Source organism: Ammospiza caudacuta, chromosome 5 (assembly GCF_027887145.1).
Source record: "Ammospiza caudacuta isolate bAmmCau1 chromosome 5, bAmmCau1.pri, whole genome shotgun sequence".
In the NCBI taxonomy this organism is placed as follows: domain Eukaryota; kingdom Metazoa; phylum Chordata; class Aves; order Passeriformes; family Passerellidae; genus Ammospiza; species Ammospiza caudacuta.
Genome location: NC_080597.1, coordinates 70,358,261 through 70,385,019, shown reverse-complemented (window position 1 = coordinate 70,385,019; position 26,759 = coordinate 70,358,261). Strand labels below are relative to the sequence as shown.

The window sequence follows — 26,759 nt, the reverse complement described above, 5'->3', positions numbered from 1 at the left end:
ACATTCTCTGAATGTCAGAGAAAGAAAAACAATTCTTATCATTTGCTGTGCCTGTGTTTGTGCAAAAGTAGAATGCAATATTGAGATTGTTTGCCCAGAGTGATGGTGTTTTATTTCCTTGGCCTGTCAGGGCCAAGAGTGTGTCTGTGTGTGTGGGGACTGTTGGGTGACACTCACGAGAGGAGGGCAGTGGAGTTCTTGGCAGATTCAGTTTAGATGTAATGTAATATTGTGTAATATAGTATAGAATAATATAGTATAGTATAGAATAGTATATGTAATATATAATATATAATATATAATATATAATATATAATATATAATATATAATATATAATATATAATATATAATATATAATATATAATATATAATATATAATATATAATATATAATATAATATACAATATACAATATACAATATACAATATACAATATATAATATATAATATATAATATATAATATATAATATATAATATATTATATATTATATATTATATATTATATATTATATATTATATATTTAATATAATTAATATAATATAATATAATATAATATAATATAATATAATATTTAACCTTCTGATAAGATGGGGTCCTCCTCATAATTCTCTCCCCTTCGTCAGGGCTTTCCCTGCAAATTCTACATTACATAGTTGAGCCCCCCTTTTCTTTACCCAAACCCAGCACACCCCCACAGAAATGTGGCAGATTTGTTACTCACACTGGGAGTAAGTGGTCCCGGTGCCACTGACACTGAACCTGTTGAGGTGGAGTCTGTGAGTGACCACGTTCTTCTGAGGCTGGAAAAGGATGATGTGCACTTTGGGTGCAAACAGGCATCCCAACACAACAAAGCCACTGAGACTCACAGAGATGCACATGGTGGTGGTTTGCACCTAGGAGAGAGTGGACACAAAGCACTGGGTTTCAGTATGGAGAGCTCTGAAATGCCAAATATTAGAAACATTATTACATAGCAGCATGAACCACTGTCCTGGGAGTTTGCAATTGTGCAGGTTGGTGTGAGCCTCTGTTAAATCCTTATCATCCACAATCCCACTATCATGGGAATGAGGTGCTGATGCTGGTAGTGCCCTATGTCTCTGCATCTCAATGTCATTAATTGTGTTCTCCTTAGTTTTTGTACAGAAAGGATAGATCTGCTCTCTTTCTCTCCTACCCCTGATCTCTAACTTGATGAGAGAACCCTCTGTAGTGCTTGTCATGCAATATCTGAGCATGTTGGCAGCAGTGGGAACCAGCTCACACAGGGTGTACATTGTGTGGGTTAACATCAGTTGTCTCATGCAAAGCATCCATCTGAAAACCGGTTTAGTCTCTAGCTCCAGTCCTAATCAGAGAATTGAGTAAGCCTTTGCAGAAATATAGGTGCGATTTGGAATAAAGAACATATCTGGTGACTGTTTTCAGACTGGGTCTGAAAGGTGCCCTGATTTTGAGACATCTCTTTTTGGGCTCAGAAATGAATTGCTCGTAAGGCTGCAGGATTTTAGAATAGTTGCCTTGGGGCATTTGTTAGTGTAGCTTTGCTGGCACTGTCTATCTTTTATTCTTTTTATTCAATAGTATAACTAGCTGCCAGTTTACTGCCTCATTTTCAGTTTATATTCTTTTCTTCCAAGCAGATTCCTTAATTAAGATGTTGAATTAAACTGCTTTAAACTCTGTTGCTTAATTTGAACGATTATACATCTATGGCTCATTTTTCCTTAGTTATACTCCAGCAGTTCTTTGAGATTAGCCTTCTTCCATGGGAATGCTTCTCATATCTCCTTGTCAGAAATAATTGGCGCAAATTGGAAAACAGAGTAGGGAATGGACATTGTTGCTTTATTTATATACTGAGCACAACTGGTGTTTTGTCATCAATGAGGATAATTAATGTGGTCATTTAATAATTGCTCTTTGCAGATTGTGGGTGTTGCAAGCACCATGGAATGTGCTCAGCTTTCACAGGGTGAGTGAACATGGAAGATCCAACAGAGCCTGCATGATAAAGGAATGCCTTAGCTTCACATTCTCCTTCACCTCTCTGCCTTTTGTCCGCAGAACTGTGCTGTCAGGTCAGGTGGATGTTGAACTGGTGCTGTATGGGTAAGACAAGAAAGGAATTTTCTTATAAAACAAGAGTAAATGAAGCTACCTTTATTTTCCTTTGTTTCAAGTTACGTTTTTTTCACTATCAAAGCCCTCTTCCCCCACCCTGCTTTTCCTAGTGTTTATGCTGCCTGGAGCAGCTCAGCTGTGCTGGCATAATTATACACTCAATCAATTAAATGATTTGGGTTAAAAATAGCTCCATCCCAGAGGGTTCTTTTTAATCCAGGTCACTCTGGTGGTTCAGTGTGTAACCCGGCCTCACAGACTGGGCTGTTGTGCTGGCAGGGTGGAGGGAATCCCACTAGACCATGACTTATGCTAAGGCACAAGGACAACAGGGAGGAATAGTTTTGGGACTGCCAGTATGGCTTCACCAAGGGCTACAGATGCCATTTGTCTGGAATTCTGTAAAGCCTTTGATAGGTGCCCCCCAGCACCATTCTCTCTAAATTGGACAGGTATGGATTTGATGTTAGGTGAATAAGATATTGGTTGGATGGTCACACCCAGAGGACAATGGCACGGAGTCCTGATGGGCATCATGACAAGTGGTGTCCTTCAGGTGTCCATATTTGGACCAGTGTTATGCAATATCACCATAAATTACATAGATGTAGGGATCAAGTGTATCCTCACCAAATTTGCAGATAACTCCTGGCTGAGTGGGGCTGTTTCTAAGGCTGTTTATTGTGATGCTACCAGACTAGGGCTACGTTAGGATGGCACAAGTTGATTCAGAGTCAACATGTGACACCACATGGAAATTAAATTTGGGCTTTTCAAAGGTACCCCAGAAGTGTAGACTTGTCATGAAAGTACCAAAAAGAAGTTAAAAGCATTTTCTGCTCTTTTTGTAGTACTTGAGTTGGTTTGTTTGGAACCTTGTATATACATTCAGTTCCTACAAGTGGTTTTGAAAACTCCACTCAGGAGATAAGGCTGCAAAATTCTGCTTGAACAATCAAGTCATGCTCCTCTTGGCCATTAATGTCTGTACTGCCCACTCATGTGACTGTCTGCACTGATGTTTCCCTCCTCCTGTGTCTGTCTTCCTGATTGCTTTGGGTGTCCAGAGCTGTTCCCTAGTGCCTTCCTTAAACTTTTCCTTCATTAACTTCAATCCATTACTTGCTATTCTAACTTCTCCTGAGACTGAATAATCCCTTCCTCTCATTTTGTTGCCTTGAAATTATTTATGGTCTGTGATCACGTCTCCCTGGGTTTACTCTTGTCTAGACTAAATATATTTAGCTCTTTTACTGTCACTCTGCATGTCTCTCTGCATCATTTGTTACTTATCCTTGTTTTCTAGATGTTTTCAGTACATTTCAGTACATTTACAGATGAGTAAAATAGTACTAAATATATTATTCCAGGGTGGCCACATCAAAAATATGTTAAGTGACATTATTAACTCCACAGTTTTATATGCTGTTTCATGTACACACTCTTGGCAATAACATCCCCCTAAGGTAATCTACCTTTCTTCTGGGCAGAAAGTTGAACTAATTCTCTGCAAACTGCTGCAAGGACCAACTCCCACAGTCACTTCTCACATCGTAATAACTGTGAGATTTCCAGTGGAGCAGATCTGAATCTTTTTTCTGAGACAATTCCCTTCTCTTCAAAAATACGATTTTATTGAACTTGAAGCTTTGCAACACTATCTGACCTGACAATTTAAACGGTTTAGTGTTTCTAAAGTTTGCTAGTGAAGGCTGACCAATATTTGCTGCTCAGTGAGGTATGTGTTTTATAAAGTGCAGAAAGAATAAAAAGTTCTGTACTTAAACAGAATATTTGTTGAACTTTTTTTAAACAACCCTGTTTCATAGGAAATTTTGAAATTTGATCCTTATATTTTTATTTGAAGGAAATACTATGCTTTAATACCACATTCTTTTGCAGAGGAGACTGGTTAGTACAGATTTTATTTTAAGCGCAATTTCTGCCAAATAACTCATTATGACTGATTTTAGGTCATTTAGGGCTGTCACTTCAGATAGTGATGAACCCAAATGAATACTTAATTCATATGTTACACCTCTATTGCAATCAGATTAACAGTATTAATCCCTTCCAACTCTGACTGCACATACTATTTTTGAAATTATAGTATGGTGAGCCAAAATCTGGTAACATAGAAAGAGAACTTGTTTGCAAGGGACCCAGGGCCAAAAGAACTGAGAAAAAGCCTTTAGTGAATGCTGACATGGTCCTTTAAAGTGTTGCATATGATTTATGGAAACAGATGTCCAAAGACTTACTCTGTAGTCACTGGATGTCACATAAAATATGGGGAGAAAGGCCAGCCAAATGATGCACGTTGTGTACATTGTGAAACCGATGAACTTGGCTTCGTTGAAGTTCTCTGGACATTTCCTGGTTTTGAAGGCATACACAGTGCATAAAACCACGAGGATGACGTCATATGTCAAGGACATCAGCATACTGGAATCTTTGACGTTGCATTTCAGGATGACAGTCTCCCTCTTCTCGGGAAGCGTGTATCGCCGGGTGCCTGGCGCCTCCAGGATCAGCCACACGGACACCACCACCACCTGCACCAAGATGAGGCTCAGGCAGATGAACACCTGAGAGCTGGGGCTGATGAACTTGGGCCTCTGAGCGCCGTTCTTCACGCCATCGAATATCCTGGCGATGCAGTTCGTTTTGGTCAGGAGGGCGGAGTAGCAGACGGCAAAGGAACTTCCCAGCCCCAAACGGCGGAGGGTGCAGATGGCTGGAGAGGGCTTGGCTATGAAGAAGAAGGTCATGCTGTAAGACAGGAAGACTCCAAAGAGCAAAATGTAGCACAGTTCACGGCCAGAGGCTTTGACCAGGGGCGTGTTGTTGTGCTTGATAAACACCCCAATGACCATGAAAGTGCAAATAAAGCCCAGGCATGCGATGGTGACAGGACCTATTGCCCAAGCATCTTCCCACTTGATGTAGTCTTCTGGTAAGTCATAGCAGCCAGTCAGGTCAGCTGTGGGCCATTTTCCAGGCCCGCAGTCTGCACAAGTGAATTCATCAGCCAGGTACTCATAGGTTTCACAGGGGATACAAATCCAGCAGCAGACATCTCCTGGTTGCATGTTCTTCATCTCATTGGGAGCGCAGGGGTCGCTGCACTGGGAGACAGGGACAGAGTTCCTGGACCAGTGGATAGAGTCTACCTCCAGTGACAAAGTTTCTGCCCACTGACCAACCTTCACGTAGGAGTATCTGTCTCCAGTGAACTGGAAATTGAACACGTTGTATCGTCCTATCCCGTCCCCATAGGCATCAAATTTGACCATGCTGTCTGCGTCATTGGGAGGGTTGAATGGAGCTGAGGAAAAACAAAAAAAGAAAGAAATAGAGAAATGTTATTACCAAAGCTACATATGGTATTTTTTCCAGCCCTTTGGCAAGCACAGGCACCTGCTTATAGAACACAATTCAGTTTTCAACAGTAAGTCAAGAGGTTTGTGTCTGTCTCAGTTTTGAACTTGGAAGAAGAGCTCAGATAATGGAACTCCACTTTACATTTATAAATCTAAGATTACCAATGTCCTTACTTTATTTTGTCTTGGATATGAAGCAGTTCCCTAATTATTTCTCCCAGTATGCATCACATACTGCCTCTCACATTTTCTCTTGAAAGAAAGAGAAGGTCTGCTCCTGAGTCTCAGCATTTTTTGGTGAAACTTGGCTGCCATGGTATAAGAAAAATTAAACAGTTGGGTCATTAAATGACAGTTTTGATTCCAACAGTCTGGAATGCAGTTGAATAGAGGAATAATTTTAGGATGATGAAGAAATAACTGTGAAATCCTCACAAATTTATTTCTATGTCTTTTTCTCTTCTCCCTGTGTTGTAAGAAGTTTTGAATACCTTCTATTTTGCTTCAGTTTTACCAGTTTCTAATATTTCTTGTATGGTCTGAGGTCCCCAGCACATGCTGCTTTGGTCCTGTATCTTGTTTGGAGAACAGATGATCAAACCTCAAACTGAATCTGGGACTTTCTGTGAATTCAATATTGCAACGCTTCTAACTGGTAAGCTCTGCAGAGTTTTGTTTTTCCTCCAGCTGAGGCTTACCCAGGGAATGAAAAAATATTAAAAAACTGGGAAGAAATTGCTTTTACCATGTGATTTATTGGTCATTTACTGTAGCATCAAAGGTAAAAAGCTTTACAGGCAGGAAGCAAAAGGATTTTTTTTTACCATTGATGAACAATAAAGGTGATTTTATTTCCCAGTGTCTTTGGCCATAGAAGTGGTTCCACTGTCATTGCTGGAATAAATCTCTTTCCCTGCCTCTGTGTCTATACTGTGCTTGAGCTTGAGCAATATCGTATAAGGGTGTAATACCTTCCTCCACTTCAATCTCCAGATACTTTGGATTTCTTCTGGTGGATTTATTTAGCTTCTTTAAAACACTGAGGCCAACTTCTTTCACCTTTATTCCTGCAGAGCATTACCTTATTTTGAAGGACTCTGGCTAAGGTCAGTAAAAGGGACACTGGGTGTTGGCGCAGAAGCCCCAGCTGGAGGGTTAAAATTGTGATCTGAGCATCCTCAGGTGCTGCACTTGGAGGGCATTTCCTCCCAGATTTCTTCTTATTGTAGGGCAAAGTTGGAATGTAATTTACAGCCACCTGCAAATTGAGTCTTCTGAGTCTTCTGAGTCAAGACTCTGCTTGTTCTCATCCCTGCCCTCACCTGCTCCTCCCCACCTCAGCTGTGTCAGCCACAGTGGTGGACAGCCTTGATTTGCAGGATTTCAGAATCACGGAATTGCAGAATAATCCAGGTAGGAAGGGACCAGTCCCTGATCCAATCCCCTGCTCAAGGAGGGCCATCCCAGAGCACATGGCACAGGATTCATCCAGACAGCTCTGGAATATCTCGGTGAGGGAGGCTCCACTCCCTCTCAGGCAACCTGTGCCAGTGTTCAGTCACTGCACACAAAAGGAGTTCCTTCTCATGTTCACGTGTTCAGTTCTGTCTTTGCCTCTGTCTTATTGCCATTGAGAAGAGCCTGGCTCCCTTCAGATACCCCCACACACTGATGAGGTCCTCTCTCAGCTGTGTCTTCTGAAGGCTGAACAAGCCCAACTGCCTCAGCCTTTCCCCATAAAACAAATGTTGCAGCACCCTTATCATCTTTAGACCCCTCTGCTGGACTTGCCCCAGGAGCTCCATGTCTTCCTTGTGCTGCACAAATTAGGACTGGGTAGCCCAGGAATCTGTAAGAAGTTTATTTTATCTTTTTTTGGTCAACTTTTGGCATCTAGTTGTAACACTCTGTAGTCCAACAAGACCTCTGAGAGCACAAAAATTAAGAGCAACATAATCCTCCCCCAAATGGCCAGTTCTGCTGGAAGTGACATGCTCTAAATTAAACGGGTGGATAAATTAAAAATATAGGTCAACAAGAAGAACATGAAGCAGCTTTCCTCCTCTCCCTCCTCCTCCTCATGCCCAGGCATGCAGGTTCCCTCATCCAGGAGCAGCATTAAAACGAAATCATAATGTAGCACTTAACAGCTCCTCAATAATGTGCTGTCATTGCCAGTGTCTTATTTCATTATTCATAACACTTATATAGATTGTAGGAGCTGTTAACACAGCAGCCCAGCTTTAAGAGACAGTTTATTCACTTCAGTGTTATCCAGGCCAGCTCCTGAGGTGGCTGAGAGCCTCTGACTGCTGCTGGCACCAGTGGGGCTGCAGGTCAGGAAGACAAAGTGCAAACTCCTTCTTTGACATCTCCTGTCAAGGGCATAGCTTGAAGGCCACAAGCATCCCAGTGCAAGTTACCTGAGGGTCTGAAACACCAGCACTTTTCAGGAAAGAATTCCCTCTCCATAACATGTTTAACAACTTATAGAAGTTCTGAGATAATATTTGTCATTTAAATAGAGAAAAGTATTTGTCATTTAAATAGAGAAAAGTATTTTCCTTAGATTTTGCAGGTAGGCTCACAAGGCAAAGCAGGTAATCTCACACAGAGTTAGCTTGAAGCTCAAGTATAATTGCCTTCCATAAGGCTGTTCCCACGCTACAAGAAACAAAAGGTTTTTGTAGGACAGCATGTTCTAAGTTAACCAAAGCTTGCAGCTTGAAACATTCATTTTTAGTCGCTGCTGATAGAGGAAAATAAATCACCCACTTTCAGATGGAAAGGATGAAATCATTTAACCAAACAATGATGTATTAAATTATAGTATGGTGAGCCAAAGCCTACAAATGAACCCACTGGGTGGCAGCAATTAATATACCCACTGATTGCAAATAAAACCACTAAGGCATTTTAACGTATCATTTATCAACATGTTCTAGATCCTGTAGAAACACTCCCAAAAACCAATGTTTTCACAAAATATGATGCAATAATAATCATAAAATTAAGATGTTTATAGGCAAGAAAGATGCTTATCACAAGAAGGCAGGATCTTATGTTTTAGAGTAAAAATAACAGTTTTTGCAAATTGATCTTTCCAGAGATGATGTCAGGCTGTCATAAGTCACTCTGCAAATTCTTTTATATATCTCAGTTTTTAGACCTGAGAAACCTACAATTTTTATAGCAGGTATTTCTGGCAGGTCTATTTCAGAGTTGTAGCTCAGCTCTTTTACATCCATCCCTTGGGAGAGGACAGACAAGAGTCCCTGGATCTCATCAGCTGCTAGCTAAGAGGCTGAGTGACAAAATGAACTTTGCCTCCTTTGAGCCTTTGAATCTTCTCCTTCCCTTGCACTTCATGAAATGAGCTACTCCTGTGTAAAGCACTTATACAAGAGGAATTTTGTAGAAGAAGTTATCAAGGAAAAGAAAGGATAATTAGAAAAGACCTAAAGCAGTGATGCTTAGTGCTCCAGCTTGCAGCATTTCAGCAATGAAGGTGCAGCAGCACTGTCATTTATAAGAGCAGGAGGGCAGAAGGCAAAAATCTTTGGAACCCCAGTGCAGGCAGCTCAACTCTGTCAGCTCCCTGGAGAAATCCTGCTGGAGGAGAAGATTCCACTGTGCAAGTGGAGGACAAACTCCTTCAACTTCAGATAAGAGAGGAATAACTGCAGATTTATGACTGTTTTAGTAGTAGATACAGATAAGAATATAAAATAACATCATAGATTTTATGTAGTGAATAATGTAATTTGTTTCCATCTTCCTAGGTGGGATCAATTTTTCCAACATTCATATAACTTGCAAAAAGGTGCTTATCTGCTGTTGGAAGTAGGTGAGTTTCTTTTATTTAGAAATCTTTAATATTTTTGGTGTCAGTGATGTACAGCTCTTGGAGACATGAAAAATTTCAGATAGAAAGTTCTGGATGGGAGATTTCTTTTATTTTTGGGCAAAACCTTTATTTGAAGAGGCAAGATGAGAAATATATTTAAATACTTCCAATTCTGCACAATGCCTCGGTTGAGTGAAAAACACTCCAGGATTTTTTAACAAGGAATGAATAGATGAGGAAAACAAACCAGTTTTCATCCTAATTAGGCACTTTTAAGAGGCTGAGCAACCTAAGGAAAGATGTGTGTCATCTTAACTGGCTTGGAATCAGATGGGTTTTGTTTGTCAGCAGCATCTTTGGGCCAGGAAGGATATTTTGCATGGAGTCTCTCATGTGTCTGGCACAGATTTGAGTGTGTAGACGCTGTCCCGTAGAAAACATCCTCAGGAACACTTCCTGGTAGGAATGACGACAGATATCCCTACATCCAAGAACATTCTTCATGTCCACTGAAACATGCCTCTGTGCGTTCTTTCTGAACAAGGCACAGATCGCAGAGGCACAGCTCACTAGCTGGGAGGTAATTCATTAATAGCAAGGCTTGATGAAGGCACTGCAGCTTTTCAGCTTGGCAGTTGGGAGATTTCAGTTGGTTCAGAAAGAGGTGTAAAATGGGCTATTGGGTGCACTGAAGGTACCTTCTTCCACAGCTTGTTGGCCCCAAAGACTGTGAGGAGATCCTGATTAAATAGAAATGGAAAAGTAAAGAGGGAGCAGGCTGGAGTTTCTGGAATGTTGAGTAAAACCTTCTTAGTCTCACTAGGTGGTGCTGCAAAAACTCCAAACTCCTGATTTAAGGTTGAAAACTAAGAAATTTTTTTATGTAACAGAAAAATATAGTTATTTTTTAATCCCCCCTACTCTTCCTGTTACGTATTGAGGGCAATGCCTTTTAAAAACACTTTCATGGAGAGCCTAGATAATAATATAACAGGACATGTTGTGTTTGTCCAACAGGCTCATCTGTGTGTAGGATGCCTTATCTTGAAAAGTATCAGAAAAGACCCTGAGAATGTACATTTCTTTTAATTCTCTTTTATTTTTAGCTCGATATGCCTTGTTGAGGTCAAAGTGACTTATTTCTGCTTGGCTGAACATTTAGACCAAGCAACAGAGACCTGATGCACCCACTCCTGTTTCAGCTTCAGCACAGCACAGCTGGTTTCATACATGATTGACAGAAGGCACATTGAAATTTGGCAATTTAGAATTTAGTATGGGGAAAGATCAGAGTGAAGTGTCACTAGATTGTACCTCTCCACAATTAACAAAATACCAGTTTCCAAAGAGACCAGCCCTTTTAACCTCTGCACTGCTGTCTCTGGATGGGTTTGGGTCATAGGAAGCATTGCTTCTTATTTAAGAAATGAATGAGACAAATGAGACAGGTTAGTCCTCTAAAAATGTAATTTTCCTATCTATGTCTACAGACTTTTCATTCAGGTCTATGGTTTAGGCTAGACACTTGCTGTAGAGAGTTTTAAAACTAGTTGTAGACCCCCCACATCTTTTGCACTAGTCAGATACAGAAATGTTTTTGTTGCAAAGATGTGCCAAGGGATAAATGTGGATGAGTTAGTTATCCCCAAACTTGTGTCCTACAAAAGAGAATGAGTATTGAGTATTTCTAGGGCTCACTTTAGAGTGATATCTAGAATAGCCCAGCCAAACTGTCCTTTTTCTGTTGACCACCAGGAGTGTGACTATCTGAAATACACCCCCTGTTTATGTATCTGGAGTCAAGTGAGATGAATATCACCAATGTCTGGGGCAGAAAGGCTCCCAGCTGGAGCATCCACGGGTGCAGCCTGTCCAAGCTCTCTGCAGTACCTGAGAGCAGGTACCAGGAACATTTGCAAAATAAAATAAGAAGGATCTGAAAAATGAGAATAATTCCTTCAGCTTGTCACTATCCTCATTATCCTCAGCCTGGCTGAGAACAGAGCTCCCAGCCTACCCTTCCTGTGAATTGCTTGCCTCGAGCTCAAAGTTTTACATTTCCAGGTATGTATTGTCCTCTTGCTTGTGCAGCTCTTGGGCATAAGTGTGGTCTTTAGGACATGGGGAGAATGAAGTGGATGCTAAGTTACAAACCTTCTTTAAGAAAACTAGGAAATTGCCCTTATTTCTTTTAAGGAAATTTAAGGAATTAAAAAAAGGATTTAATCTTAAAGTGTTTGGGTTTCAAGACATGGAAGTTAAAAGCATGTAAAAATTCTGCACTCATTGTATTTCTCCTTAAAAACACAAACAATCTCCCCTGAAATTAAGAATGTTTCTTGCAGTTTTTCAGTTTAACTTTTAAATAAAACAAATACGTATGGAAAATCATCCAAGGTGTTTTTCTTTTTTTTAAAATGTCTGTTAAGTTGATAATTAATATGAGTAATTCCTGAGATTCCAACATAGAAGTGCCTTTCAGTTGATACCATTCTTTTAATTTAAGTTTATCCACTTAAGGAAATGGTTGTCACAAGAGGCAAAATGCATGCAATGTAATTGAAACCAGCAATCAACTTGCAATTACAAAGGAAATTAAACCATGACTTCAAACTGCCTAACTCCCCCCTCAGGCCAGCTCCCTATTTTGTATACAGAAGCAAGGGGAACCCATTCCCATTATGAAGAATTATGGCCACTGTTTGGGGTGGCAGCACAGCTCAGGAGCTGGAACTGTGAGCTCTGGGCTGGCCTTTGGTAGCTCCTGAAATGTTTTGATCCAGGGAAAATTTGAGTTGGCTGGTGGGTTGTCTGTCAGATGCTGAACATTAATGTTTCTCTCAGAGAACATGACTGATTTTTTGATCGTGATTTTCTGCCAGTTCAGGGGTTATGGGTGCCCTGTGTCCAATTTGAACATTTGGCTGAGGGACATTCCCATGTAACCTCAGAGCTGGGCACTGGTGCTGTGTCTTTTACCCCTCTCTTTCCAGTGCATCCAAGGTGCAGCTGGAAGTTATTGAAGCTCTGTTTTAATTTTACTAAAATTTACTTTTGGACTAAATCTAGGACATGGTTATATCACAGGGGCATGAATGTTTCTCTTTTTGGAGGCACTGTTTCATGATGTGCTAATTCCACCCCCAGACTGAATACTGTACTGTAGCTGTCTAAGGAAGTGTTAAATACCTAATAATATTTTTGCCCTTCTTTGTCAGCCTGAAGGAAATATGAATAGATTTAGTTATTAAGATATTAAAGGAAGTTGGTTAAAACATTCTCTCCTCTGTGGGGACTAAAGGATTAGAGACGTGTTTCCAGACACAGCTCTGAATAATTTAGTTAGATAGTTTGCCCTTAGAGATCAGAAGCAAACGAACCATGAAATAGACCCTCTGGCTGTTATTTCCTAATTGACTTGATATGAAGACACTCCCAAATCAGGTGGACTGACATAGATTTAATTACTTATACTGCAATGCTATTATTTAGTAGTAGTAATATTGTAGCTGTGACAGTCCAAGATACAAGAAATTTCAAGTGTCTGAGAAAGGCAGTATTTCTTATTTGTCTCACAGATGGAAGAAGTGCACAAGCTTTCAGGCCCAAGGTCACTCCATGAGGTCACCAGCACCATTGCTCAATAAATTTGACCTCCATTTATTTAGAAGGAACAACTCTGCTCCGAGTTTAGTATATCAGGTTTTTATTTCCTGCTGGAAACACAATTTCCCTTTGCAAACAGCCTCATTACTATCCATTTGCAGAGTAATTGCTGAAAGCTTTTTGTTCACTTCTTTAGAAGTATATAGTTCAGAAACTGAAGGTCTGATCGAGATGCAAGACAAGATATGACAAAGAGATGTTATGCCAAAAGCTTCTTTTTTTGCAGATATGTGGGCAGTCTAATAAAGGTATTGCCTCTTCTTGCAAATCTTATGACTCTATGCTATTATTTTTGTTAAGGAGCTACTGAAAACTCTGGGCAATCACCCTACAAATTGCTAATAATGAGGTAATTTGCAAAATGAAATTGTATTTGCAGTAGGAAAATAAAACCCTAAGTAGCGAATTCTAAGGAGTGCGTGTATTTGAAATAATTGAAGCTCAAATTTATTGAACATTTTGTGGAAAAAAGGGAGCTGTAGAATGCCTCAGAGCTGGAATAAAGACACAATACCACAGTGAAGCACAGGAACGTTTAGGCTCAGACATATTATCCAGCTCAGTTGTAGCATTTGGCACATCTGACATGTGCAGGTGGAGGAAAAAGAATTGGAGTACAGCTGGAAAGGTGAATGTTTCACACATCACATGGTGTAAGATTCTGGAGTGGACCAGTTTTCTCTAGGAATATAATATGTGAATGAAAAAGAAGTGACCTATATTTCATGAACAGAAGTTTAATTAGAGTGTCTATTTTGGGAGTGCAGTTTCCTTACAGACCTCCTATGGAGAGTGGAAAGAAATTGGCAGCTCCAAAGGTGGGCTCTGGCTAATGTGAGATGCCACCAGGGAGATGGATAACTTCCTCCATCAATAGTTCTCCAGCTATACTACAAAAGTGTGTCAAGGAATACTTTATTTCTCCACTGAGAAATGGTGAAATAAAACTAATATTTTCAGTAAGGCCCACCACACACATTAAATATGCTCATCTTCTCAAGGTATGAGCCTGGATTTTATTTTTACTCTTTTCCAGTGGCTGGAAATGCACATTTACTGAAATTGCAAGTTAATTCAGTATTCAGCAGAGTCCATCTCAGCTGACCAAATGCTGAGTCAGCCAGAGAGGGGAAAGTGGGCTTCTCACAACAATGAATTTCAGTTAAAAGAGAGTCAGAAAAAGGATAAGTCTTGGCTTTTGAGGTTATTCCTGAATATCACACACAAGCTGCCAAGGTAACACGTCATCTCTCCCAGCATCTTCAGTGTTCATTTGCATGTGTTATGCTACAATGCACAACCTGCCTGTCCTATTAATACTTGCAAATTCTTCTGTTCTCAGGGATAAAAGATAAAGCTGAGAGCACAGAATCATTTTTGCTAATGCTTTTCTCCACTGAATCAGTTCAGCGACAGCAATCATTGGACCTCAGGGGAAAATGTAAAATGAAAATGTTGATTTATTTGCCTGTTTTATGGTGGAAGCAGAGACACATTGATAGGATTAGGCTGATGAAATATTTTAGAGATCTAGAAAAGACATTAACAGTACTGCCTCAAACCTTCCTCTGACTTGAGATAATTTCTTCTTCAAAGAGCATTTAAAGATGGGCTTTTTATTCTTTCAGTTACTGGAACATTAACTAGCCATTAGCTATTTATTCAAATGGATGTGCAAATGTAATAGAGGAAGTTTAACAAACTTTTTCAGCACATTTTCATCAGTTCCCAATACCAGTTTCATAGGTTTTTTTTAGCCACAGTCTGGTAGACATGTATCCTGGTACAGCAGGGCAATCTTTGACACAAAGCTGATCACTCAGAGCAGTGATCAGCTGCTGCCTTCATCAGGGCAAAAGAGAAATGTCATGGAAAAATTTTAATTTTACAGAAACCACAGGTAAAATTTATTATTTGGGGCATATGGTGTATAGCTATTTATGTCGAGGGAAGGAACCACAAGAGCTCAACCTTTTGCTGTTACAGGCAATGGTATAGTTGCTGCTTAGGAGAGTCAAGCAAGCCCATCCCATAAATTTCTACATATGATCAGGCATGTCCTGGTTTTTTGAAGGAAATTAAAACTTGTAAAAGTTAGAGCCACAGAGAAGGTGTTCCCACAGGAAGAGAGCAGGACAATTCTGTAGTAGAGGTACAGGAAGATTCTTGAGGCTCCAGAGCTGCACAGGAATGGTTAGCTACTGATCACTACACAAATTAAACCTTGGGAACAAGGGAAGGTGGTTTTTAGGGCATAATTATAGAAAGAAGAGCATGTTTGCAACATGTGCAAAACATCCTGTGAATGGTGAATAAACAAATGCAGGAACAAGAAGGTACAAGGCCTATAACAGCCTTTTCAACAAAAAGAACTGGGACTGTCCCCTGATCGTGGATGCTGGAACTCACCAGTGCTGCTACCTGAACACCAGGAGGTTCCTCCTTCCCTTTGGTGTGTAAAGAGCACTGGTTTTGGATTTGCTGCCCACCCTTTATAAATGCAATCTCAACAGGCATATCTAAAGTATTATTTCTTATTACAGAATTGGGTTAAGCAAAGTGAAATTTTAAAGAACAGTGAGTGAGTGCTCCTGTGAATGTGTGTGTTCATGCCTCTCTGTGTGTTTTCCAACCCATACAACAAATGTGGTTAATACTGGATCACAGAATTATAGTGGTATCAGATGTAGCCCTTAGGAATCACATTCCACCCTGAAAATTCATATTCTCTCAGTACAGAGTTATATGGGATTTCTGTAGCAGGTAAGTCCTTCATGAGGACTCTGTTCAAGCCTGGGCTTCCCACAGCTTTCTCACACCAGCAGTTTCCCTGTTTCCTCTGAGCACAGTGCTTTCCCCTCCCTGAATAAAACTATGATGTTTTCTTCACTGGGTCTCATATTTCACCCACAGAACTGGTAAATATTTCCTATGTACAAAGGAATAGTTGCCTTAGCTTATTCCATCAAATTGTCTGGCATCTGTGTATAGCATCAAGTAGAAAAATGTACTGCATGAAACCTCCATTGAATTGAGGAGCAATTGCAGATGGAAATACATTTAAGAAGTGAATATCTCTCAGCCTTCAGAAATGGTCATGAATTTCTCTTAAGAAGTCTGCTAGATGTATATGTGCCATAATTCTAGAAGAGATGGGATGATTAATATATTGCCAAGTAGAAAGATGGGCTTGTGCAAGAAAAGCAAAACTCTAGGAGATGGAATTCAGATGCAAGTCTGAGGGCAGAGGCCTTCAGATTGTGAGGTACAATAACCTCTGCTTTCCATCTACGGGGTGTTTGCAGCCACCAGTCCCAACCCCACAGCTTCTGGCTCTGAGCTGTTCTTCACATGCATTCAGAAAAGAGTGAGCTTTTGTGTGGAGACCCTACATTCCAAATTACTGATCTTGGTAATTTGTTTAAAAAATACATGCCTTAAGTTTAAGGATTTCTATTTGGAGACATGGTCCTTTCTGACTTAGTGCTGAACCCCTTTTCATCCCAACAGAGAGCAGGTGAGCTGTCCATGGATGGAGCAAAAAGCAAAAGAGCAAATCAAATGATTGCTCCTATAGCCATGCTACAGCTGGGATTTCACGGACATTTCTGTTAGAAGTTTCTCTGCCTCTGATATCCCTGTACATGAATTGTTCCTCTTGCCTTGAAGAATTTTAATATTCTTTGTCTTCACTTGTTATATGCTCACACAAATACACTTTCAAGGCAGGAAGAAGGAAACAAAAGGAAATGACTCACCCAGATAACAGCAGTGAAATGTATTTTTTACATTATATTCTATATCTGCTAACTAAATAACCATAAATATTGCCGTGATGCCAAGGCAGATATTCTCTGAGATGCTTTTAGAGGCGTTTAGAAACTTGGGTCTGACAAATGAGGAAATGAAAGTCATGCACATTTGTCTGTCAGGTCCATCCAGTTTGCAGATGATGGGAGCTGTGTAGAAGGTCAGTTTGTGAAAAACACGCATATGTAAAAGCTCCATGAAGATGTAGAGGTGGTTGCTTTTTGAAAAAATGGGAAGAATTTTGGGAAAGATATGTTAGTGGAAAATGTAAACAATGGCTCTTTTGAGTTTGGGTTGAGTTTCTTTGTCCCTTCTCTTTGTCCCTGGATCACTGAATGGTGGAGGTTTATTGCACTGAGAATCAGAAATGGAAAAGACAAACTTGAAGGGAGTAGTTCAGGCTTTGCAGAAAGCTGAAATAGATTCACATGCTCATCTGGGCTGCAGCTTACAAGTACAAATACAACAGTTGGCTTGGGACAAGTTTGTCTGCAAACTTGCTATGTGGAATTGATGTAGGATTCAGGCCATGATCTGTGTCCGGATAGCAGCACCAGGCTGGGTTGAGTGTCAGGGTCTCACTAAAGCAGCTCTACTGCTTTTGTCCCTGTTTGTGTTTAACCACTGTTAGCCCGGAAATATCTTTGTACTGTGCTCTACTGGGTGAAGTAATTATCTTCCAGGGGTGTTGTGAAATGAAAGTTATTTAAAGGAGAAAAGATACTTTTCTATAGATTATGCTTTCACTTCTACCCTTGTAGTATAATTATTTGCTGCCAACAAGGATATGGATTTTATAAAAATAACATTTAGTTATCTTTGGGATTAGACATCTGGATTTGTGACTTTCTGTAGTTTTTCTTTATCACCTTTGGAAAAGATGAGTTTTCTTGGAGACTCCCTGGAAATGCAGGGCACACCTAGATTACTCAAAAGAATAGAATGGAATCACCTTCTCATGTGCTGTCCTCATCCTCAACACTTCTGTGCTCATGTTCTGAGCCCAGCCTTTGCCTTTGTCAGCCCCTATCGGAGTATCTCTGCATGCAAGTGAGACTAACTGATATCAGGTGTGGAAGTGACAAAGTGCTCTTCTGTAACAGGTGGTAGAGAAGAATCTGGTCTTTCCATGGGCTTTTCAGAGCCAAATTAGAAAATAAAATGTAAGGGATAGGAATCCTGAACCAAAGTCTTCTTTCTCACCTGCCATCTTCTCCTTCAAGGTCACAGGAAAAAGCAGACTTGACATCTCTTTACTTATGTGTAAACATTTCTCCCAGGTAAATCTGCATGAAAAATAAGAATATAATTCCATGGTATTTCCTGGGTTGCCCTCCTACTGTAAATCCCAGTAGGATTTGGAAGGGGAATAGTTGGGAGATGAAAAGATTGGATGAGATATCCTGCTCTGAGGACTTGTACTGACGTTTGGTGTTAGGGATTCACATATCATTTGCCAGCAAAACAGAAGAGAAAATAATAATTATTATAAAAAAAACATCAGGCAAACACAGGAGCCTGTGATTTAGAGAAATTAGGTTACCAAGCCTTCTGTCTCTCAAATATGTGCTCTGAAAGAAAATCATTGCTGTTTGCCAGTCCTGTGTTTCTCCACAAACACAGGGTGTCTAATCTCATCCTCATTTACACACTCCCATGGATGCTGTGAAATCTAGAGATTTATGACTGCCTAAAGGCTACATTACTAATAGGAGATAAGCAGCTGACTATAAATTACATACAAGGCATAGACTATATAATTTTATGTTCAGTATTTCATAGCTCAGCTGAAGTGGTGGGTTGTTTAAATATTCAAGTAGAGGAAACCGAGATGGAGATCCAGTTGCAATTTTAGGGATGCCAAAGTACTTTCACCTAAATATGCCACTATAACAAGTTTGGGGCTGTTGCTGGCCTGTGGTTTCTGCAGGATTTCCAGGAATGACACCCAGCTGGGTAAAGGCCAAAGGCAACATCCTTCCAGAGACTTCCTGAGGACTGTGAAGAGAAGCTGTTGCTGCTCTGCATCCTGCTAATGCTGCATTTCCCGTCCTTCTGTCCATGGGAGCTCAGTGCCCACGTCAGGCAGAGAGCAGTGGCAGCCAGCAGTGGTGGCAGCAGGCAGTGGTGACAGTGGTGGCACCAGGCAAAACCGCCTTGTCCCCAGTTGGATGGGGAGCAATGGCCCAGCACAGCTTGGCCTCAGCTGCTGGAGCTTATCTCAAGGGGTGAAAACACAATTCAGCCTCTGCTCCTGCTCACTCAGGCTAATCACTGTGACTTAGTGACAAAGGAAAACATGAAACAGCAGCTTTTTACCATGGTCTCGGGCTTGATAGCAGGCACCATTAGCAGGTATGTCACTGACCTGCCATCATGGTGAGAGAAGTTTTAGTGGGAATTTTATTTGGAACATGTGCCCTAGAGATGATGGCACCTGTGCCCCTCTGCCAGCCCAGGTATCCAGTTCACAGGGTGCAGTGAGTGACACACAACACTCCCAGAGTGCAGACAGTTGCTTGCCATCATGATATCTCAAACCTAAACTAGGTGTTGAAAAGGTTCTAGACTACTTTAGTTTCAACCAGTTTACATCTATAAAGACCTGAGCAAAATCATCTGATTACACAGCTGCCTTACCTTTCAGGAAGTTAGCCTAGAGACCACCTAACCTGCTTTATTCTTTAATTTTATGATTTAATATATTATGAATCTATAGCATGCACAATCAAAATCTAAGGAAATGCATATATATATACTAATATATATAAATATATTAGTATATACACATACTAAGATCTTCAGGAGGACTAAGTAGAGATTGGCTTATTTACTCTTGGAGGGTAAATTTATATTATATATATTATAAATTTATATATATTATATATTTATAAATAAATAAATATAAAATATATAAAATACATATATACACTCATATATTAGAATATACACATACTAAAATCTTCAGGATGACTAAGTAGAGATATTGGCTTATTTACTCTTGGAGGGTAAATTTACCCAAAGTAAAAGAACAGCAGATCCTACGAGGCCTCTAAAGAGAGGAGGAAGGAGAAAGTAGATGAGGCCATCAGGATTACCAGGCCATCAAAATCTCACTGCAGCTCTCTGTGTATTTACACCAATGTAACTCCAATACAGAGAGAATATGGGAAAATACGGTGCAGCTTCAACTGTTCCTCTGCTCTGGAACAGCAAGTCTCAAGTGTGCTTTCAGAGACTGTCCCTTAGCTGCTTGCAAGGTTTTAAACACTATGACACATTTGTGGCCCCAGGAAAAGGCAGTGATTTTTTCCTATAAACCCTAGACATCTTTTTCATGTATATCTTTAATTAGTATCTTGGGGAATTCACTCATTTTCCTTGCTTTTATTATCTACAAATCCATCATGTATTACACTTCTACAACTTTCATGATTAACAAGTGGATGCCTTCTGCCCATGTGAGCTTTGCCTCCATCTGAGTGTTCTGGTTTATTCTACAAATAAGCATCACCAGGAAGGCCACGAGGACCTCACTGTTACTGAGTCTGAAGGCAAAGGGGGTCTGACCTGATGAGAAGGAGCTCCTGGATGAGGTGATGGAGCAGCAGGGCCATCTGCTGCAGAGCCTGGGCCTTGAGCTTTAGCCCTCACAGGTACTCCCTGCTGTGAGTTCATACCTGGCCTTTGAAGTTTCTGCAGCTGTAATCTGCTCCTGATAGCAAATGCAGCATTCCTTTGGTCTGTCTCCATGCAGTCTGCCTGAGCACTGAGTTTTGAAGTGCATTTCTGACAGGAAATATTTATGGCTAAATCCCAGAGCAGGGACCATGCAATGCTGCTGTGCTCAGAAGTAAGGTGTCATCTGCTTGTTGCAGACCATGACTGCAGCTCTTTCTTACTTGGATGGAACAGATACGATGGAAATGGTCTGTGAAATTGTGTTCCCACAACAGAAGTCACCAGTGCTCCAGAATAAATGAGAAGGTGAATTTGTGCTTCTGCTTCGTGTTATTTCAGTGTTGACTGGGGCAGAGTGAGGAGGAAGAGAAGGAAAAAAATAAAACACATAGAAATGTAAGACCAGGTAAGAATAGAATTTTTTTCATAGAGTCCAATGGAGGAAAGGGAACAAATCAGACCTGACTTACAAGCCTTTTCTCATTTGGAGTAGTCATTCTGGTTAGCCAGGGGAGAGGACTTGCCCAGGATAAGCTATCTTTGATGACACAGGCTTTTCTGTAGAAGAGATGGATTTCTGAACACAAGACAGAAAGATCCGTGACAGTGACTCTGGTAACTCAGGTGGGAGAAGAGGATAAGAAAAGACACTGAGTACTTTAAATATGCATTGCCTAAAATTTTTAATGATCTTTTTTCCAAGTCTACTACTTAGCCAAATTCCTCCAACTATTAGCTGTGCAGGTTCAGAAAACTGCATGAGACACTTGGACATGCGTACATGCCAAAATCCAACCCCCCTCTGCCCATATGCTCCCCCTCTAGACTGAGGACCCTGTTACAGCATCAGCCCTTACTAACTGGAGTGGGAAAAGCTGGAGTCCAGCCCTCCAATCCTGGGTTATCCTGCACAACAGATAAGCAACCCTGGAGCTAATGCTGGTCTTTCATTATCATGGCTGCCCTTCCTCACCCTTCTCTTCCAGTCAAATGCCCTGGAGGAGCAGCTACACCAGGCAGCAACATGTAGGGCACAGCTGTGAAGGACCCTGCCACTTTTTTATCCCAAATGATGGACACCCCTCTCACACTGTCCTGGCACTTGTCAAAAGTGAGGCTTGCAGTAGTGCTGTGGGCAATGACAACATTGCTTTTCTGTGTCCTGCTGGTGGTTTAAACGAGCTAAATTAGTCAGCAAAGCAGTTTGCTGCACTGTCCCCTCCACCCCTGTGAGGGAGCAAGGCTTCTGGATGTGTGGGTTCATCCCTGGAGCCCCTCTGTGTGCTGCCCTTCACCAGGCCATGGCTGGGTATGGTGAGAAGTTGAGTTTACTCTGTGCTCTCTGCCAGGGAGACCTTTACTTTTGCTCAGCACTTCTTTGTTGTTCTGGTAATAGAAGTTAACAGCCTCTTGAACTGGCATCTCTTTATCAGCAGAAAACCATCATGATTTAGAACATCAAGTGCTGCACTTGTGCCCTCAGGAGGGAATGTAGAGGATGGGAAGATCAAGAAGATGAACCAGCCTATATCTCTTTGAAAGGCCAAACAAACACTGAAACTGAGTACATTTATCTAAGGGCTGGACGTTGCATTCTCACATCCTGCTGCTGGAAGCTGGAATTAGGCACAGATATCTCTTTTTCCTTTACTAAAAAGATTCAGAATATCACGACATTTGTCATATATGTCTTACTGACTTGCAAGAAAATTATGTGCCTGGTGTATCTCACAGACAATAAGGAGTGAAATCTCACCCTGTCTTCATCCCACACTCCAGTTCTGTGGAGTTATTTTGATTTAATGAAAAAGGAGAAATAAGTAGGAACCCAGAGATATTAGTGAAATTACCTGTCACACAGCATGTCAGCAGCAGTGGCAGCACAAGGATGTACAAATCCTGCCAGTCTCCTACAACCACCCTGCTGATAGCTGGTCCCCGAATATTTCCTTGTAAATCACATTATTGCTGTTCCTGGGACTCTCACTTCAGGCTTTCAGCTAAATGGCAAAGTGAAAATAAACCTTAATCACTCCATGCTCCATCTGTAGTCAGTAGCAAGGGACATAGGGACAAATCATACCTCACACGGGCTGGAGCACATTCTGTAAGTGCTGATCCCTTCCATTAACTGTAATCAAAGACTAATCAAAACTAATCTGAGTGTGAAGGGTAAATGTCTAAAATTGTTCCATCCCACACCAGTCATAGGAACTCACCCAATCATTTACTCAGACTGGTGTGTGTGAAATTCATGTTCCAGCAAACTGGGACAAGACATTCAGGGCCATTTGCTTGGCTTCTTCCACCATTTCTTTGCTTCATTTCTGTGCTTGCAGGGCTTATCTATGTGGACCTCTGCCTTTTAGCAGAGGAGGCATTGCTTAAATAGCTGCTTGTGTGTTTGCAAATATGGTTATCCCTGCTCTGTTTCCTGCTTGCTTCCTTGTGGTGGGTCTGGATGGCTAGCCAGGCTAAAGAAGAGAGAACATTCACAGCCTGACTTGGTTGCAGTGCAGCTGCTGGACTGGTAACTTCCGTGCCACCCTCTGTCTGTGCTGGGAAAACACTCAGGTGTGGCATTCACATTCTCTGAAAAAATCCCTTCACCCAGGATTTTTCCCCTGGGAAGCTGAGAAGCATCAGAGAAAAGGGAAACAATTCTTATCTCATTTACTTCTCCTGTGTTTTGCTCATGTGGAATGTGTTTGGAGATTGTTTACCCACAGGTGATTGTTTCATTGCATTCTGCAGTGAGTTATTTTCACTCATTGGCCAATCAGGGCCAAGTTGTGTTGGGATGCTGGAGAGAGTCAGGAGTTTTCATTATTAACTTTTTAGCCTTCTCTAAGTATCTTTTCTGTATTCTTTAGTATAGTTTAGTATAGCATTCTTTAATATAATATAGTATCATAAAATAATAAATTATCCTTCTAAGAACATGGAGTCGCATTCATCATTCCTTCCTTCATCGGGGCACCCCGCAAATACAATACTCAGGTTTGGAGGTGGAAATATAAGAGCATCATTGATCAACTGTACCATGAAACAAGGTCCTCACATTGCATTAAGGACACACACAAAGATCTTCTTCAGCCAGGAAAGAGCAAAGAATAATTCTTGGTCCGATAAAAAACAATGACAAGACTTATTTGTATTAAAATCTCACATATGTATTAATTCTTCACACCCTTCTGAAAGGAGGAAGGGACGGAAGACTTGCTTAATAACTCACTGCATAAAAATCACTCACTTGCTTTAGAAATAACTTATATTAAGACAGGGATTCACATTATAATGGAAGAACTAATAATAAAGAAGATGAGCAAATAATGTTATAAGCTGTTAAAAAATGTATATGGAACAAAGCCATTGGAAAAGAACTTGACAGGTTTCTTAATGTTTTAAATTGGAAATGAAAATTAATGGGAAATAAAGCTCTTCAGAGTTTCAAAGATTTCCATGCTGATTTTTAATACAATGAATTTGGTTCAAAAAAGAGCTTTCTGTTTTCAAAACTGAAAATTTAAAGGCTTCAATTTTTTTCCAGCTTGAACAGCTTCAACTCCCAATTCATAAAAAAATAAAAGTTATTTCAGTCAAAATTAAAGCTATTTTTCCTGGCTCTAGAGAAATAAAAAAAATTTCCTGAGATTTTGGTGAAAGAAAATTGGGGTTATTTTGACTTTATATCTAGGTGTTGAGTGGGAAAATGCTTGGGAGCCTAAAAATATCTGCATGTTAGAAAAATTATTAAGAATCCTATATTTAAACAAAGGTTGCTTAGTCTTAAGGCTGGAATCAATAGTATTATCATTTAAGCTCATAAAAATACCTGTATTGTCAGAAAAATCTTCAAAATAATTGAAGTTTAAAAGATTGAAGTGCGTACTCATTTAGGTGGTCATTACAGTAGTGAAGCATTTCCCTAGCAGGGACAGAAGCACACCACTGCCTTCCCTCCTGATCAGCATGCCAGGAATGAGCTCCCATGAAGTGCTGTCCTCCTAAAACCAATTGATTTCAACAATTTAAAGACATTCAAGTATCTCTGAGGATAAGTGCAGGCAAGCGAGAAAAGAGCTTCTATGTTGTAAATGCTGTGAGGAGGGGAAAAAGAAAGGATTATTCTTAATTTCTAGAGGTCTAAACCCAAGAAGTTTGTTCCATTCTGACTTGAGTACTTGGCTACAGCAGCTGCATCCCACTGGGAATGGGAGAAGCACCAGGGATGTGGTTGATAATATCTAGAAGTGATCTGGGTCAAATGCTGAGAACATCTCTAAAGGAGGGGAAAGTTCAAGCTCCAATTTGACAGTTTTATGTAGTTTTCAGTGTTATTAGCATTGTACAAATACTGAAGGTCTCTTGGGATTGAGCATGCTGCACCCTACACATGTTTATCCTTCAATTCCTCTTGGAGCTAGGTCTCACTCAAAGCACTGCATGATGGTTCCTTACTATCAACTCAGGCAGCTGAGAGTATCAGTTTCACAGTACATAGAAATTCAAGTTCAACCTAGATACTTCAGAAGAAACTCAGACATGAAGAAACAAAAAGGCAGGATGTTCTACACTTTACTTCTTTCCTCTGTATATCTATTTAGCTCTGCTGAGGTGTAATATTGTTATGGCATAGTATTAAAAAAGCTAAACTCAGCCTTATGTGGTGGCAAAACCACAGAGATGCCATGTGCTGCGCAGCCAGTCCCCATGAAGTTTGCTTATATCATTCCAGATTGATCACCCTCCTCCACATCTCCTGCACATGTTTAATGTAGCTTTTTTATAGTTTGCCATTAAGCCTGTAGTTCCGTTACACAGGTAATGGCACTACCCCATATATTTGAATAGTTTATAAACATCTCGTTCTATGACAGGAATTATTACTTTACTATTGCAAGGACATTGGCCATGGTCCAGCAATTATCTAAATTTGCAGCAAAGTGAGGGAGAGAAGGCCAAATCTTGGCATGGGATTAGCAGGCGGCTGCCTGGTGTAGCAGGTGGTGAAGGGACCATTGGCTTTCAGACATGCCCAAACTGGCTGTGAATTAAATGGGTGTTGGTGTGTGGAATTTTACAGGATGGAGAGCAATATTGCCAAGACCAGCTGTTACCACCTTCACCTCTTCCTTCTGCTGGTAGCAGGAGGAACATCAGCCTGTTTTTTTTAGGATTCTCATCAATCTCCTCTTCCTTCTCTTTTCTGCCTTCTTGTGACAGAAGTGACCTTGCCTGTACCACCCTGGTCTGAACTGTGTAAATAGTTGATACCAGGAACTTGGCTGGTTTTTACCATAACTGATGAACATTTCCTTAATTACACTGCTTAATTACATTCTCTAGGTACCAAAAGAGGAGGTATTACCTGTAAAGTTTACTTTCAGGAGATAATCTTTGTACAGCTTCCTGCCATCCAGATGCTTCATGGCATCACAGAGTTTGGTGGTGTTTGGGCAGAGAGTTCTCTGCATTTTATGCAAGGCGTGAGCCATTGCATACACAGCATTCACAACAAACATGATCTTGGACTCTTGCTCGTAGTTGGAGCTGTTGATGGTGAAGTGCTTTTCACAAGCTTTTCTGTGCGGTTTCCGGTTCTGCAGGTTACACTGGAATTTTTGCTCCCAGAAGTCCTTGAACCAGGGGTTGCGCCTGTTGTTGTAAGGGCTGAGACTCTGGAAGTACCTGTCAAACTCTTTAACCGGATGGGAAGCGAGCTCCAAGGTGATGGCCCCGGAGGCGATGTGCTCGTTGCCCTTGACGATGCTCTCCTGCGCGCCCCAGCCATCGCTGGCGATCCAGGTGAAGGACACGTTGAAGCGGTTGGCGGCCGCGATGAGCTCCCGGGAGTCATCACCTCGCATGAAGAGCACCACCACCCTGGCGTTGGGCTTCTGGAGCAGCTCCCTGATCACACCATCATAGGACTTCCTGATGTTGGAGCGTCCCACCTTCTCGGAGGTGGCGATGCAGATGTTGCGCAGGCGAGCTTCCTGCTCGAAGGCCTCGATGCCCGTCTCGCCGTAGTCTCCCTCGGAAGCCACCGTGGACACGTAGGTCCAGTTGAAGAACCGCAAGATTTCAGCCATGGCTTTGGCTTGGTAGAAGTCCGGGGGCACAGTCCGTGCGAAGTAATCGTAGCGGGATTTGTCGCTCAGCTTGGCGCTGGTGGAGGCGTAGCTGATCTGGGGGATCTGGAAGAGTCTGAGCAAATTTGCCACCTAGAGACAAAGTAGG

General features: G+C 41.0%; 1 protein-coding gene across 6 annotated transcripts in view; it reads right to left on the bottom strand.

Annotated features, from left to right (window-relative positions):
- GRM3 (glutamate metabotropic receptor 3) overlaps window positions 1-26,759 on the bottom strand; it is a 104,878-nt gene that overhangs the window by 6,523 nt on the left and 71,596 nt on the right. For all 6 annotated transcript variants that reach the window (XM_058804604.1, XM_058804603.1, XM_058804606.1 and 3 more), the window contains 3 exons: window positions 25,888-26,743; window positions 4,391-5,457; window positions 724-898 (listed from right to left, as the gene is read on the bottom strand). In XM_058804604.1, the coding sequence (XP_058660587.1) occupies window positions 724-898; window positions 4,391-5,457; window positions 25,888-26,743 (2,098 nt within the window). The remainder of the gene's footprint in view (window positions 1-723; window positions 899-4,390; window positions 5,458-25,887; window positions 26,744-26,759) is intronic.